This window comes from Phocoena phocoena, chromosome X, assembly GCF_963924675.1.
Source record: "Phocoena phocoena chromosome X, mPhoPho1.1, whole genome shotgun sequence".
In the NCBI taxonomy this organism is placed as follows: Eukaryota; Metazoa; Chordata; class Mammalia; order Artiodactyla; family Phocoenidae; genus Phocoena; species Phocoena phocoena.
The window spans coordinates 123,837,951-123,852,988 of NC_089240.1; the positions used below are offsets into that span (position 1 = coordinate 123,837,951).

At 37.8% G+C, this 15,038-nt stretch overlaps 1 protein-coding gene across 1 annotated transcript in view; it reads left to right on the top strand.

Annotated features, from left to right (window-relative positions):
- Window positions 1-14,638, top strand: part of FMR1 (fragile X messenger ribonucleoprotein 1) — a 34,115-nt gene extending 19,477 nt beyond the window's left edge. Inside the window, exons 9-17 of the mRNA XM_065901329.1 lie at window positions 28-106; window positions 3,482-3,591; window positions 4,286-4,420; window positions 4,927-4,989; window positions 7,528-7,614; window positions 10,117-10,312; window positions 11,856-12,038; window positions 12,535-12,617; window positions 14,477-14,638. Coding sequence (XP_065757401.1) covers window positions 28-106; window positions 3,482-3,591; window positions 4,286-4,420; window positions 4,927-4,989; window positions 7,528-7,614; window positions 10,117-10,312; window positions 11,856-12,038; window positions 12,535-12,617; window positions 14,477-14,638 — 1,098 coding nt within the window. The remainder of the gene's footprint in view (window positions 1-27; window positions 107-3,481; window positions 3,592-4,285; window positions 4,421-4,926; window positions 4,990-7,527; window positions 7,615-10,116; window positions 10,313-11,855; window positions 12,039-12,534; window positions 12,618-14,476) is intronic.
- The last annotated feature ends 400 nt before the right edge of the window (window positions 14,639-15,038 follow it).

The following is a 15,038-nucleotide window of genomic DNA, read 5'->3' on the forward strand; positions in this document are numbered from 1 at the left end:
TTTAAATCTTTTCCCCATTTTTATTAGGATCAAGATGCAGTGAAAAAGGCTCGAAGCTTTCTGGAATTTGCTGAAGATGTCATACAAGTTCCAAGGAACTTAGTAGGTGAGTCGGCGATTGCTTTTGACACACACTACAAAAGCAAAAGTTAGGTAAACAGTTTATTTATACCGATAGAATTCCATTTTCACTCACTTGGGGAGTCATTTAGCTGAAGCTTAGTCTTTGAAATAGTCTATTGCTACAGTGTACAAAAAATATTTGGTAAATACAGTCAAAGATTACATTATCAGAAGGTGTGCAAAAGATACTGCATTTCTAGTTCAAACCTACTGGTCCCTGGAAGGATAAATTTTGCACAGCCTCTTCACTATATGTATTTATATCTTAAATATGTTTTTTTCAAAATTAATGACATTTGGGGGCTTTTTATAATTTGGAATAGACTGGTATTTGATCTCTCTAATGGGGCTATAAAATGATAGCACTCTTCATTATCTCAGAGTTGAAGATCTGAATATAGGTTACTTAAATCTAATAAGTTCCAAAGCTAGAAGTAATTCCGAATGTCTCTAGGGCTTTCTGCAACGTCAACAGTAATTCTTCATTTTGACTTGAGTTGTTTCATGATCATCACCAATCACGAGTACCAGCAAATACATGGGAACTCTTTATCTTTAGTAGAACATATCAACAAAGTGCAGTTTTATCAAGAATACTACATATGTTTTAAATTTATAAATAAAATTGGGACACACTGCCTATATATTTAAAAAATTTTTAACTTGATATCATGACTGATTATAAAAACTAATGCATGCCCTTTGAAATGTTTAAAGGAGAAGATAAGGACTTTCTATGCATTTTTTTCACGTACTTTCAGTTCTACTTAGCCTGCTCTTTTTGTCAGCATAGAATTATAAACGTCTTCCTATGCCATTAAAAAGCACTTGGAATAGTATTTTTCTCCCAAAGACAATTAGTTTGAAGATGAAGTATAAAATACTAGTGAAATAATGCAGAATTATTTTCTCAACTATATACTACAGACAACTGAAGAGCATGACTATGTAATGTTATTGAGGTAACTTGCACACCAGTTGTGTGTATGGGAAATGTGTGATTAGCACCATCCTGGTTACCTCAGGATAAGTGGGGTTGTGAATGATATTTATTTTCCTCTTATTTACAGTTTGTCAAGCAATTGCATACATTTTATAGTTAGAAAAGTTATTTTAAATTTAGAAATTCTTAGAAAATATAACCATTAGACAGTTTTTTCAAAAATTACTGAATAAAAACTTATGTATCAGATTCACGAAAGTTCATTTTAGAGATGGCTTGATGATAGGGAAAGGTCTTGGGTGTAGGTGCTGGATCCAGATTTCAGCTCTACTTCACTTTTTGGTCGCTATTTGGCCTTGGGCAGCTGACTTAGCCTCCTTGAGTCTACTTTCCTCACCTCTAAAACAAATGTGATCATAGTGTCTACCGTATAGGATTGTGATAATTAAATAGGAAGATATAGATAGATAGTTATAGATAAAAATATAATTACATAAGCTCTGGATATAGTAGAGGACTCTGTAAATGTAGTTCTCTTTCCTTCCCCTATTCAAAACAATTCCAGTTCGGTACAGCAGAATTATAGTAAGCTGTCAGTTGGGAATTGGAAATAACTATGTAATGTAGAATTGGATTATTTGCTATTAAAAGTAGATTCTACCTGTGGTCTTACCTAAACAGAAGAGGATCCCAGCAGTGACCTTTCACCAGAAAGCCTGATTTTCATTTTGTTCCTACCTAGAAAAATAAGACTGTTCTGTTTTAGAGGCTGTCTCTTCCAGCACTGGGAATGTTGGGAGTTTTCAGAAAGCGTTTTTGTATAAAATTTGGCAAGGCAGATCTATAGGGAGATGTCTAATAAGTATTGTATGAGTTTTCAAGTCCCACAATATGACTTATGATCTCTCTTATTTCCCACAAACTCTCTTTGGTACGTACACTGATTTATCTTTCTTTTCTAAAAATTTGCTTGTTTTTCACCCACTTTGACAGTGAATTGGTCTAATAAGTGTTATAGACATAAAGAAAAAAACCATGAGAAGACTCTCTCCTCCCTCCACCCCTTTTCATTTGAAGGGAGGAAGAGCTGAAATAATTGACAGAAAGACCTAACTCAGGAGTCCTGATTTAGTGGTGTCAGTCCTTTTCCCTGACCACTGACCAGTCATGCAGGTTATGACCAGTCAAAAGAGGTTATGGGGGTGAGTGAGGCTGGCACACACAGCAAGAGTGCCAAGGCTATGCTGATTAGAAGAACCACAAGGTTGTGCTTTGACAGGGCTTTCCCTGCATTCTTATTTAGGATTGGCTCAGCAAATTTTCGATTCCAGTTTTTTCCCCATCCCTACCTCAGGTGAAATGGTGGGGCAAGCACATGATGGGCGTGGCCAGTGCTGGGTGCTTTAAGAACCTTGGGAGAGCCCTTGGAATCAGATGTAATTCACATGTAGATTTCTAGAATCAGTTGTTCTTAATATTTGTAATGTCTTGCTTTACACTAATGCATGATGATGGCTGTGAAAGCAGTCATTTCCCAGTTAAGTATATGATTAAATTTTATAAAATGAGAGAGAATCGAGTGCCGATTCATTACTGGTATTTGAAGTCTTTGGAGTTTTAACAGATGATACTGATAAAACTTAATCTTGAATTGGTTTTAAGCTTTTCCATTGTAGTTTTAAGTTAAAAGTGTGATTTCTTAATCTTTTACTCTGACTAATCCCTTTACCTTCTAACATACTAATATAATCTGTGAGTAATGCACAAGAGTAGTCCACTAACACATTGGCCTGAAGAATGTGTACTTTTAGATGTACTTATAGCTGCTTAAGCCACTTTTAAACTTAGAGTACCTTTTATAAATATGCCATATAAAATTCTAAAAATATTTGCCATGGGCAAAGAAGCAGATTTAAATCAGGTACAGATAGAATTGAAATTGTCAAAGAACGAAGCGAATGTATTTTCTCCTATCTGTCCTTTTCCTTAATTCCTTTTATAGAACTTTGCAGAAAGAATGATACACGCCACTATACCTGAACATTTAAAATATGCCCTTTTATGCCAAATAAGAGCCTATCTTTGAACTGCCTTAAAAATTCAAAATTGCCTGTATCAGTTCACAAGTATTATCAGTTCACAAGTATTAATCAACTCTAATACCTGACCAGAGGAGTTTGAACAATGATGACCTCATAAAATGGAAAGCCAGTTTGACTCTGTCTTTCTGAAAAGAGTCTCTGTTTTGGTTTTGAGATAGATAGACAGACAGACAGATACGGAGGAAGAAAGAACTGAAATTATATGAAATTTTATACGTATATATAAAATGTGATCGTTTATGGTGGGGTGTGCTTACTGGTTTGAGGTATGTGTTTTTAAAACCAAACATGAATTATTCATTTCTTACCTTAGGCAAAGTAATAGGAAAAAATGGAAAACTGATTCAGGAGATTGTGGACAAGTCAGGAGTTGTGAGGGTGAGAATTGAAGCTGAAAATGAGAAAAATGTTCCACAAGAAGAGGTATGTTTCTAGTGCGTATGTTTCTGGTTTCTCTAATAAAAGTAAAAGTCTTTTATTGTCTTATTTGACATAGTAACTTAGAGGCCTCCGATATGCACATAATGTGAATGTAAAAAGTCTATCAGGCATTCCAGTTAATTGCAGTTGTAGATAACGGCCTCTGTTTATTCTCTAATGCTGTGATTGTGGATTAGTAACTTTAACCCCTTTAAGCCTTATTTCTTGATCTTCAACATGAGTAATCACAAATGTAAAAAAAAAAGTCTGAAGCACTCTTCACATATTACTTAATGTTCCTGACAGAGACAAAATTGGGACACTAGTTAGGTCTTCTGGCTTTCATCCTTTGGCTTTTTTACTTTGTGTGTCTGCTTATTTTGTGTGCTTTACATTTTTTAAAGTATTTGGGGCGGGGGGGTAAGGGTGTGCTCTTCTGTACAATGGTACTGTTTAAAATAAAATCCTTTCAAATTGCCATAATTTTCACATATTTCATAATCTTTTGTCAAGGTTCTTTTAGCTGAAGTTAAATCTTTGTGCGTTTTTACTGCATAATGTTTGCATTCTGTAAGTTTGTTTACCAAGCCTGTTAATAATAGCTTCTGTTCTTAAAAATATCATTGATACAATAATGGAGCTAAATAAAGTCTTAGAAATTGGTCCTTTTTTTTTCTCTTTTGTGTTTTTCACCAAGGAAATTATGCCACCAAATTCCCTACCTTCCAGTAACTCGAGGGTTGGACCTACTCCTTCAGAAGAAAAAAAGCATATAGATGTAAAGGAAAACAGCACTCATTTTTCTCAGCCTAACAGCACAAAAGTCCAGAGGGTAAGAAATAATGGTCACTTTGAATTATACTAAAAGTAATTTCTTCAGCCCAAATGTTACAGTTGGTGTTTTGGGTATTTTCTGTGGTTAGGCTCATAAGGCTACTCATGCTATATTTGTTTCAAATCTGATTGCCAGCTTATGAGATATTACAAACCAAAGTGATAACTACTTTTCAGTTTATTCACAGTGACAAATCTTATGCTGTAAACATAAAATACAGGGTTGCATTCAGTGGTCACATTTTTCTTTTGAGGGTGGACTTTTATTTTTTCATGCTGTAGCTCTTGAAATTTTACAGGTTGTAGTAGCTCAAAATGTACCCTCTGTTAGATGCATAAGTTACTACTTAAAACCATATTTTTAAAACTGACTTTCAATATTTGAACTAACCTAATTGTTTAGAAATGGATTTAGAAGTCCTGCAGTGAAAGTCCTGCGTTCAGGCTTCTGTGTATCGTTTGTTATAGTTAATGACATCACTTGCATTCCTTATACTGCTTTAGGTGTTAGTGGTTTCATCAACTGTAGCAGGGGAATCCCAGAAACCTGAACTCAAGGCTTGGCAGGTAGGAAAACATTCCTTGAAAAATAAATTTTAATTTTATATTTTAATGTTTATTCCCCTGGTTAAGAAAGACTACAAATGATCGTCAGAGTTGGGGGATGTGGAGGAGTGTCTGGGTTCGTGGACCCATTGTCCTGGGAAAAAGCTCATATTCCTTCCTGTTGCTTATAATAAGGGCCTTTCTTTCACAGTCCCCTGACCAATATCACCTCTTACCACTCCTCTCCCTTGTACTTGAGAGAGGCTTGAGCCATACCTGAAGTACCTAGAGTTCTTGAAACACTACTCTGCCCTCTGTTGCTTCTAGACGTATGCACATGTTTCCTCTGCCTGGAGCACTCTTTTTCCTCCAACCTGCCACCTTGCTTTGACCTTACTCCTTGTGCAGCTTTCCTTGTATACTTTCCATAGGTCTCCTCCCCCTGACGGGCTCAAGAGCCTTTCCCCCTTTCATGCTCCTGATGTGTTCGCCCCTATCGTAGCGCTTACTACATAGATATTTACTAGTTATCTAGTCACATTGTTAGTTCCTTGAGGGCAGACACCCGCCCTCAACCTGGCCTGTGAGAACTGTTTATGGGGAGAATATTATGACTCACAAGAGATTAAAAGCAAAAATGCCATTTTGTAAAAAGAAATATAACCGCAAGTAGATTGGATATTCCTCTCTGCTGGGCAGGCCAGTTCTCATCCCAGAACAGGAAATCACTTTTTCCTGGTGTCTGCTCTTGCCTTTCTTTGTCGTAATTTAACCATTCTGGTCCATTAGTAATGTGCTTAAATTAGAGTGGCATTTGGGTACATCAACAGTTTGGAAATGTTGAAAGAGAATTTTTTTTCATTATTTGCTCCACCGTTGATCAACTAAATCTGTGACATAGGATTTTCAAGCTTATTTTGGTCATATGTGATCCAGGGGGAAGGGCGTAGCATTTCATCGTAGGGCATTTTGGAAAATAATATGGTTAACTGCTTTGTAACAAAGTTGGGGAAAAAACTCAACCGTCAGAAATGTTTTTGAGAAAAAAAGATCTGAGTCATAGGCCTGATTGTTTCCATAGTTCATATATTATTCAATCAAAAAAAAATCCATATGAAGCCCATGGGTTTTCAATGGCACCTGATTCATTAGGTGGTTGTAGTTACTAGGAAGCAGTGCCTTGCTTACCAGATGGATGTCAGTCTGCAAGCAGTATTTCCTAATTGTTTAGTTTTGTACCCTATCAACAGCCATGTTCATGTGGAAGGAAAAAGAAAAAACCTATTTCAACCCCACATGCATGTAAGACTCTGTGTACTGAGCGCAAGCAAACAAAAGCAGCCCAGCGGTACCCACACCTATCAAATGAATGCTTTTTTTTTTTTTTTTTTTAATATGCGGTACGCGGGCCTCTCACCGCCGCGACCTCTCCCGTCGCGGAACACAGGCTCTGGACGTGCAGGCGCAGCAGCCACGGCTCACGGGCCCAGCCGCTCCGCGGTATGCGGGACCCTCCCGGACCGGGGCACGAACCCGTGTCCCCCGCATCGGCAGGCAGACTCTCAACCACTGGGCCACCAGGGAAGCCCTGAATGCTCTTTTTAAAAGGGTGATACTTGTAAGCTTCTTGGCTTCTCACACCTAGAAATTTCACCTAGAGAATTCTAATGTATCTACATCAAAGCTCCTGTGTGCTTTTCTTTAGTCACTTGTGAATATCAGTAACCATGTGAATTTCATCAGTAGCCGAATATTGAATTATTCTTAACTTTGAATGTCATAATTGCCAGCTATTAGTTTGCACAACTGGCCTAGGCTTCCCTATAACTGTGACAAGAAATAGTTTTTTTCTCATTTGTACTGATGGGCTAGAAGTATACATTTTTAGTCTACTCCATTTTTAAAATCTATCCTTATAATAAAGTAGTACCATAGATCAAACTTTCCTGATGATTCAGTCCTTTACTATGTTCAGAGCGCATTATGGAAGTATATTGAAATGCTAAATTTTATGCTTATGGATGTGCCTAGGTTTCCCCCGCCCCCCACAGAATAATTACTAAGTGCATTTTAATTTCTTATTCTTCTTGTTTGTGTTTTGTTTGTACTCTGTTGACTCAGCTAGCAAAGTTGGTTTAGTTTCTACTTTTGTACCCTGGTATCTAATTTTGAATTATTTTTTAAAGAATTTGATCTAGATAAAATCTGTAGTAAATGAATTAGAGTATTTTAAAGTATTTGTTTTGTTTATGCTTCTCATGTTAAAGCTGATATAATTTTGAGTTACATAATTTATGAGTTTACCAACATTTATTAGTAGTGTTTATATCATAGTAACCTGATGCATTTAAGGGTTGCTATACTGATCTGTCCTTATACACAGTAGGTGGGTAAAATTTACCAACTACTTTTGTTTTTAGGTATTGGTTTATATTTTCAACAAACTTTCATGTACTTACTGTTTGTCAGACCCTGTGCTAGGGATTTAGTCATTATTTGCATTTTTCAGATTAATTCACCATTAATTTTATAGGATTATTGTTGCCATTTCTTTTTCAGGGTATGGTACCATTTGTTTTTGTGGGAACAAAAGACAGCATCGCTAATGCCACTGTTCTTCTGGATTATCACCTGAACTATTTAAAGGTGAGGACAGGAAGAACTTTAACGTTGAAACCTTTTGCACTAAAATATAAAAACTCCATAGTAAGTCTTAAAGCAATTTTCATACTAGCCTGTACATGATAATCAAAGACCTGTAAAAGATAATAGAAAAAAATGTTCATTTCGTTTAGCTTATTATATTCCTTCTGAAAACACAAGTCAGTTTTCCATCATTATAAAATTAAGGACCAGTATCCCAGTTCTCAAGAAACTCCCCTATTTCCCATTATTCTTCTGTTAAACCCTTATACTCACTTTAGACAATCCTGTCAAAAATACATTTCATCCCATTGATCCTTTCTAGCCCTTGTGAGTTTTTTCCAGGACAAATTTCGTGTCTGTAACACTTGCCTTTGTTGTCCCTTTTATGTCATTTATCAAGGAAATCCCAGAGTTTCATGAAGTCCTCTGTTTAAATGTTTACCCTTCGTAATTTTCTCTATACTCTGTTATTACAAAATAGAAACAATTTGTATTGTTTTATAAATGCACATTTTAGTTAGTATTTGTACGGTTATGCCTCCTCTAGCTTACAAACTGGAAAGCAGGAACCAGGAGGCTGCAAGGCGTAGCAGAAAGAGCACTGGATTGGCAATCCAGTGATTTGCTTGTGGTCTCTCTTCTGCCATGAACTAGCTCTGTGTCTATAGGCAAATCACCTCCCTAGACTAGGTGCTTTTTAAAATTTCTTTTGGCCAAATGTTCTGTAATTTGATAAAATAGAATTTCACCCATGTCACTTTTATAATTTCTTCTTTGTATCCATATGTATCAAAAATATATTGTAACTGGTACTAAATAGTATTTTTAAAGCAATCCAAGTTTCTATTTTATTTATGATGCTATCTTAATAAGAATTTTTGGCTGATTTCTTAAAGAAATAAAATTAAATAATTTATAGTTATATGTAAACAAGGAAGAGAAATAGGCACTTCTTATCATTCTTATGGTGGTCAGTTAATAATTGCAAGTGGGGAGGTTTCATCCAGCAAGGTTTGCATGGATAGGATACCCCATTGATTTGCTTATTCACTTTTGTTTTAAAGTGTGTTTTATGTGTAATCTGTTGTATGTGTTTTTCTTCACATTCTTAGCTTAAATAATTTTGAAGACCTGGAGAGTTAGGGTTGCATTGTATCAGTCCCTTGTTCTTTTGACTAATGTTCTTCCTTAGATCTTTTGATTTATTCTTCACAGTTGAGTTGAATATCTTTTTTGGTTATCAGCAGCTGTCCTGTTGCTGCCATTCTTTCCATCACCAGATCTTCCCTCGAGTGGGCTTGGCATCTCTCACCAAAAGGTGACTGCTTTGCCCCAGTGGGATAACCTGGACTACCATTCTGTGCAAGATACACCCATTCCATGAGCTCTAACTATACTTTTGGAGTAAGCCACTCACTCAGCTGCAGTCTCTTCTTTGTTCAAGTCCTCTGTAAAACAAATTCTGGTTCAGAGCACAGATGAAGCTCATCTAGTTTCTTACCTGCCCTTTTCCTGAGGCTGCCATAACCAAGATTTTAGGAACCTAGCTTTACAGAGGCTTCCCCAGTGACTGTTCATGTGGACGGTCCCTATGACGGTGTCTGCTTGACTGAGACACCCAGTGCTACTCTAGTTGTGGATCCAGTTCCCTATAGCTAGTAAATAGATGCTTATGGGTAGATTGGAAGAAGGGTTAGAATTGAGACTTCATCTGGATTTGACAGAACCCAGCATATTGGAAGCATTGTGTGTGAGGGTCTGTTAATGGACCCCAGGTGTATATTTTGATCAACTGACTATACTGTTCGTCATACTTGTTCTAGCAGAGTTGTAGTCTTTAAGAGGTTTTCAAGGCATGATATAAGATATCCAACTTGTTTTTGTCAACTATTAAATAGTTCCCCTATATAAGGAATATAAACATCTTCAGTTCATCGAAGATAATTGTTTAATTGTATAGTCACGTCCAAAGACCTGCCATAGTATATGTTCTTTGAAAGCAGAAGATGGCCCAGACTCAATGTTTTGTTAATTAAGATATTAAGTGGCAAATCTATTTCAATTAAGATTATTTACAATGTGTGATTTTTAAGGTTAGCTGGTTAAACCTTAAATGTCATTTATCTGTATTCATACGTTTTAGAGTTGTTTTATTCAATATCCTGTTATCAAGAGGTCCAAAAACTAGCATATTTGTGCCTTAGCAGATCTATTGGATAATAGTGCCAAATTAAATAACTTTAAATTCTATCAGTATAATTTTAATGCTCAGTATTTTTGTTATATCTCTAATTCTGGACATCAATAATATGTTATCTATAGTAAATTTATTTTTAAGGAGACCATTCAATTTCCTGATAATTCTGTGTAACAGTGTTTACTATAAATTTAGAACTGAAATTGAAATATTTCCAGTATACTTTTTATCTGATGAAAAGGAGAAAGGTATTTTTAAGTAAAATGTCAAACTATTTTTACTGTTATCTTGTATATTTTAAATAGGAAGTAGACCAGTTGCGTTTGGAGAGATTACAAATTGATGAGCAATTGCGACAGATTGGAGCTAGTTCTAGACCACCACCAAATCGTACAGATAAGGAAAAAGGCTATGTGACTGATGATGGTCAAGGAATGGGTCGAGGTAGTAGACCTTACAGAAATAGGGGGCACGGCAGACGCGGTCCTGGATATACTTCAGGTACAAACTAAGCATTTTACTCAGTAACTTTATCTGTTCCTAGACTTAATAGCTGCTAATCTCTAATACTCATTAGAACCCCATTATAACAGTTTCTCACTACATGGTTTCCAATTCACAGTGCGTCAAATTGTGTTGCAAGAGACATAGAGTAAAAACCTGATAATAACACATAGAGTTCACAGGGCAGGTGTGAGTCTGTCCACGTTCTGACTGGGGATAAATCTGCTTAAGCCCTTGTACGTTGATGACTTTCCTAAGGCCTTTCCTGATTTTATTACTGTATAGCCAAAACTTTTTTCATTTGTGTACTGTGGCTCATTTTTCGTCAGGCATGTGCTGGTCATACTTGCTGGATGGACTGTGTAAATCAGGGGTCCGCATCCTGTGGCTCGTAAGGTGATTTTGAGTGGCATAGCCAAAGTCAGCCCTAGGCACAGTCAAGAAGTAGGCGAAGCTTCTCTTTGCCTTCTCAGCTCTTCTTTCAGCGCTTCTTTCTTCTCTCCCAGTACCTTTCATTGAACGCTGTCCCACTGCCAGTGCCTACTGTCTTTCTTGCTCAACTGTGTATCTACTATGTAACTTGCTTATGATGGTATAAGGTATAATCCATCTCACAAATATTTGCATTTCAAAAAGGAACTCTTTAAGATGGAAAAGCCTTCAAGATCCACAGGAATGAAGCTATAATGGTGAAGCTATAATTGGTCATTAGCTCCAACAGAGGAAGAGAGAGAGGTAGTAGAGCTGATATTCTGGAGTCGGGGAGAGAGACACCTACTCCTAAGGCCAACCTTGAACCTAACCCCTAATCCCTCTCCCAGCAGTCTGTTCTTTATGCTGTTGAAGTCCCCCGTCACCATGGAGCTCTTTTCCCCACTCCCATCCCTTATGTCATTAACCCAGCCCCTCAGGCATAACAAGTTTATTACAATAAATCCTTTATAATGATCAATTATTCCAGTGGGAGTGGGAGGGAAGGGTGTGGACCACGCATCAGGCAAGCATATCCCCATTCAGCTAGGTCCAATCCCTTATCACACAAGAGACCCTTCCCTGAGATAGTAGCCATGGTGGCCACCTTTGCCACCCTCTCTGAGGTGACCAAAATGTATGCATTCCCCTCTGTGCCTGGGCCAAACCTCGTTAAAAGGAACCCTCTTTATAGAGGTTTCGTTGATCAAGGTATTGCATTTAACTGTTGTAGACAACTTTTCCTCCAGAGAGCACAGATGTTTAAAGGAGCACAGCTGTTTAATGATGTGGCATACTCAGGTTTGAACTTAGATGGCTAATAAAATCTTTTATTTTTTTTAATGAGAACCAAAAATGTTTAAAACAAAGATTACCTCAAATATTGTGGAAGCCTTCATTTTGAATTTAAGATAATTTGTTTTACAAAATGGAAGGTGATAATACTCTTTGGTGGGCTTATAAATTGGGAAGAGTAATGGATTACCCCTGAAACGTCTCTGGAAGCTTCTGTTAACCTAACTTTTTTTTTTAAGTCGGACAACGGTATATAACTTTTAACTCTCGATAGGAACTAATTCTGAAGCATCAAATGCTTCTGAAACAGAATCTGACCACAGAGATGAACTCAGTGATTGGTCATTAGCTCCAACAGAGGAAGAGAGGGAGAACTTCCTGCGCAGAGGAGACGGGCGACGGCGTGGAGGTGGAGGAAGAGGACAGGGAGGAAGAGGACGCGGAGGTGGCTTCAAAGGTACAGAGGTTTTCATTTGTCAAGAAATGAAGGTCAGTTGTAAAAGCCATCTGAAGTTCTGTGAAAAACCTTGCTGATTCAGTGATGTATTACCAAGACCCCCATTTCTCTGGTTTTGTACTGGTCACCATGGGAAAGGCTCATGCAATCGGCAATATTAGACAGCCTTCCTTTCCCTCTGGTTCACATAGAATAAATATATGAATAAACACTGATAACTAGTTTCACCTCTTCTGGTATTCTAAACATCCCAGTCTGATCATTAGCTCAGGTTGACCTGTAACAGCTGATGCAGAATTGTGATGCCTTAGAAATATTTTCTGTTCTTTGGTAGCATGCTAGGTTATTAGCCAGTGTGTAACTGGAATCACTAGGTTGTTGATCCTATGTTAGATTCTGTGGTGGATCTAAATAAATTGAGGATGTGGGAACAAAGAACTTCCAATAAGCATGTCAGAATCAGTGACCATCGAACCTTTTAAAAACGTCCCTATAGGAAACGATGATCACTCCCGAACAGATAATCGTCCGCGTAATCCAAGAGAGGCTAAAGGAAGAGCCGCAGATGGATCCCTCCAGGTAAACCTGTGTGCCTCTTTCCATCTAAATTGTTTGAGTTACAGTACTTTGAGATGTATGAGTTTATTTTACTTGATTTTTAAGCGTGTTCAAAGGTTGTGAATTTGGTACATTGAAATATTTTCCTTTCAACACTACATTTGTGGGCAGTCTTAGTCCTTTGCGACAAGTACACAAAGAAGATTTCTCGAGAGAATATGCAGTCTCAGTATTTCTGAAGACTTTGCAGCCTCAGTGTGACTTCAATACCACATTGGTGGTCCAACCGCCCCCCCAACCCCCCACCAACTGCCCAAGAAAAGAAACATCCAGGAATGAACCAAGAGAGACTTGCGTCGGCCCTGTGGGTCCCTCCTCCCCTGAGTTGCTTGGATAGAGTGTCCTCTTTGAGTGGAAAGTAAGGGAAAAAAGGTGTCTGGCTCAAGGGTAATAATCATGATACACAGGGCTGATGACACTCAGCTGGTACTTGCTGAATCAGTCAGCTGCTTATATACAGCCAGCCTCTATTCTGAGAACCCCATCTCAAGTGGTAATCACCTGTGCCGAACCCATTGTTAAGTAATTTGGAAATTACCCCTGAGCGTGTCCAGACAGACACCTTTGCTGAGTGCTCTGTGTGTGTTTTATCTTACTTAATCTTTCAGCAGCCCCCTGAAGTGTAAAAAGTTTTATTATTCTGTTTTATAGGTGAGTAAACTGATGTTTAGAAAGATTGAATCACATAGATGGCATACGGTAGAGTGATATTTGAATACTGGTATCTAATTCCCAGAACCCATGTTCTCTTCTGCTTTAATTCTGAAGACTTAATCCAAGTAGTTAGGGTTCCTTCATGCCTATGGATTGGTTTGGGACCAATACCCAAGATTAGTGAGAGATGATTTTTAAGGGCAGAAACTCCATGATGGAGTATTTCTTAGAATTCATAGTGGTTGTAAGTAGGTGTTAACCGTTGGCTGGTTCTTAAGGACCAGCATAGAAAAGACCTTAGACGTAGATAGAGATCGATGAAATAATGCACACACATGTGCCTTACAGAGATGTAAGGCATTTATGTACCAGTTTTATAATTCCGCTCTTCACAACCCAACAGTTAAAACAGTCACCCAGGACCAACACTTAAACACGCTTTGAAATTACAGCAAACCATTTTGGGATTATATGTCACATTTGTACTTGAAGCAGATCAATATTTGTAATTGTTTTAGGCCCATTTGTCAATATTATCTTCCTTTTGTACAGCATCTAGAAGTCTATTTAGCAGTGTTTAAGTGTTCAGTGTTGGCACTTAAAATATTGCATAAATCTCAGAATATTATTTTTTAAATTGTATTCATCTCTACACTCTTCCTGGGATTCCAGTTCTTCCACACATTAGTGTCTTCAAATTTCCCTGTACCATTCTTATTCTTCAGAGTTCAAGTTGTATGATCATCTGACTTGCCTTACTGAAGGCAAGTAAGTAGCCTTACTGAAGCTACTAGAAACCAACGCTCGTATTTTTTTTAATTGTAAGACAGTGAGAGCCCTCAGTGTAAGGAAACTTAATTATACTCATGATAGACATAAAGATGTCAACTAAAGCTTAGAAAAAGACATGGTAGGATTGTGAGTTTTTATCTAACTTTGGACACAGTGAGATGACCAGTGTGTTCCAGTTAAAGAAGAGTGTTTTAAAATCAGAAACCAAATAAAGATCCTACCTGACCATAATTTCTTGCACTTCTTCTATTCTCACCCCCATATCCCCCTTTTAAGATGTGGAATTTACCCTTCGGGCTTAAATTTCTCATCAGGCCAATTACAGATTACAGTAGGATATGGTCTGTGTATATAACAACTGTAACTTGTTTTAGATCAGAGTTGACTGCAATAATGAAAGGAGTGTCCACACTAAAACATTACAGAATACCTCCGGTGAAGGTAACCGGCTGCGTACGGGTAAAGATCGTAACCAGAAGAAGGAAAAGCCAGACAGCGTGGATGGTCAGCAACCACTTGTGAATGGAGTACCCTAAACGGCATAATTCTGGAGTTATATTCCCTATACCATTTCCGTAATTCTTATTCCATATTAGAAACTTTGTTAGGCCAAAGACAAATAGTAGGCAAGGTGGCACAGGGCATGAAATGAACACCAGTTCTGTTAAGAATTTTATTTTTTGTCATATTGGCCATAAGCAACAGTTTTCAGATTTGCACAAAGAAACAGATCTTAAAATTTTGAAGCATTACTTTTTTTTTTTTTTTTTTTTTGTGGTACGCGGGCCTCTCACTGTTGTGGCCTCTCCTGTTGTGGAGCACAGGCTCCGGATGCGCAGGCTCAGCGGCCATGGCTCACGGGCCCAGCCGCTCCGTGGCATGTGAGATCTTCCCGGACCAGGGCACGAACCCGTGTCCCCCGCATCGGCAGGCGGA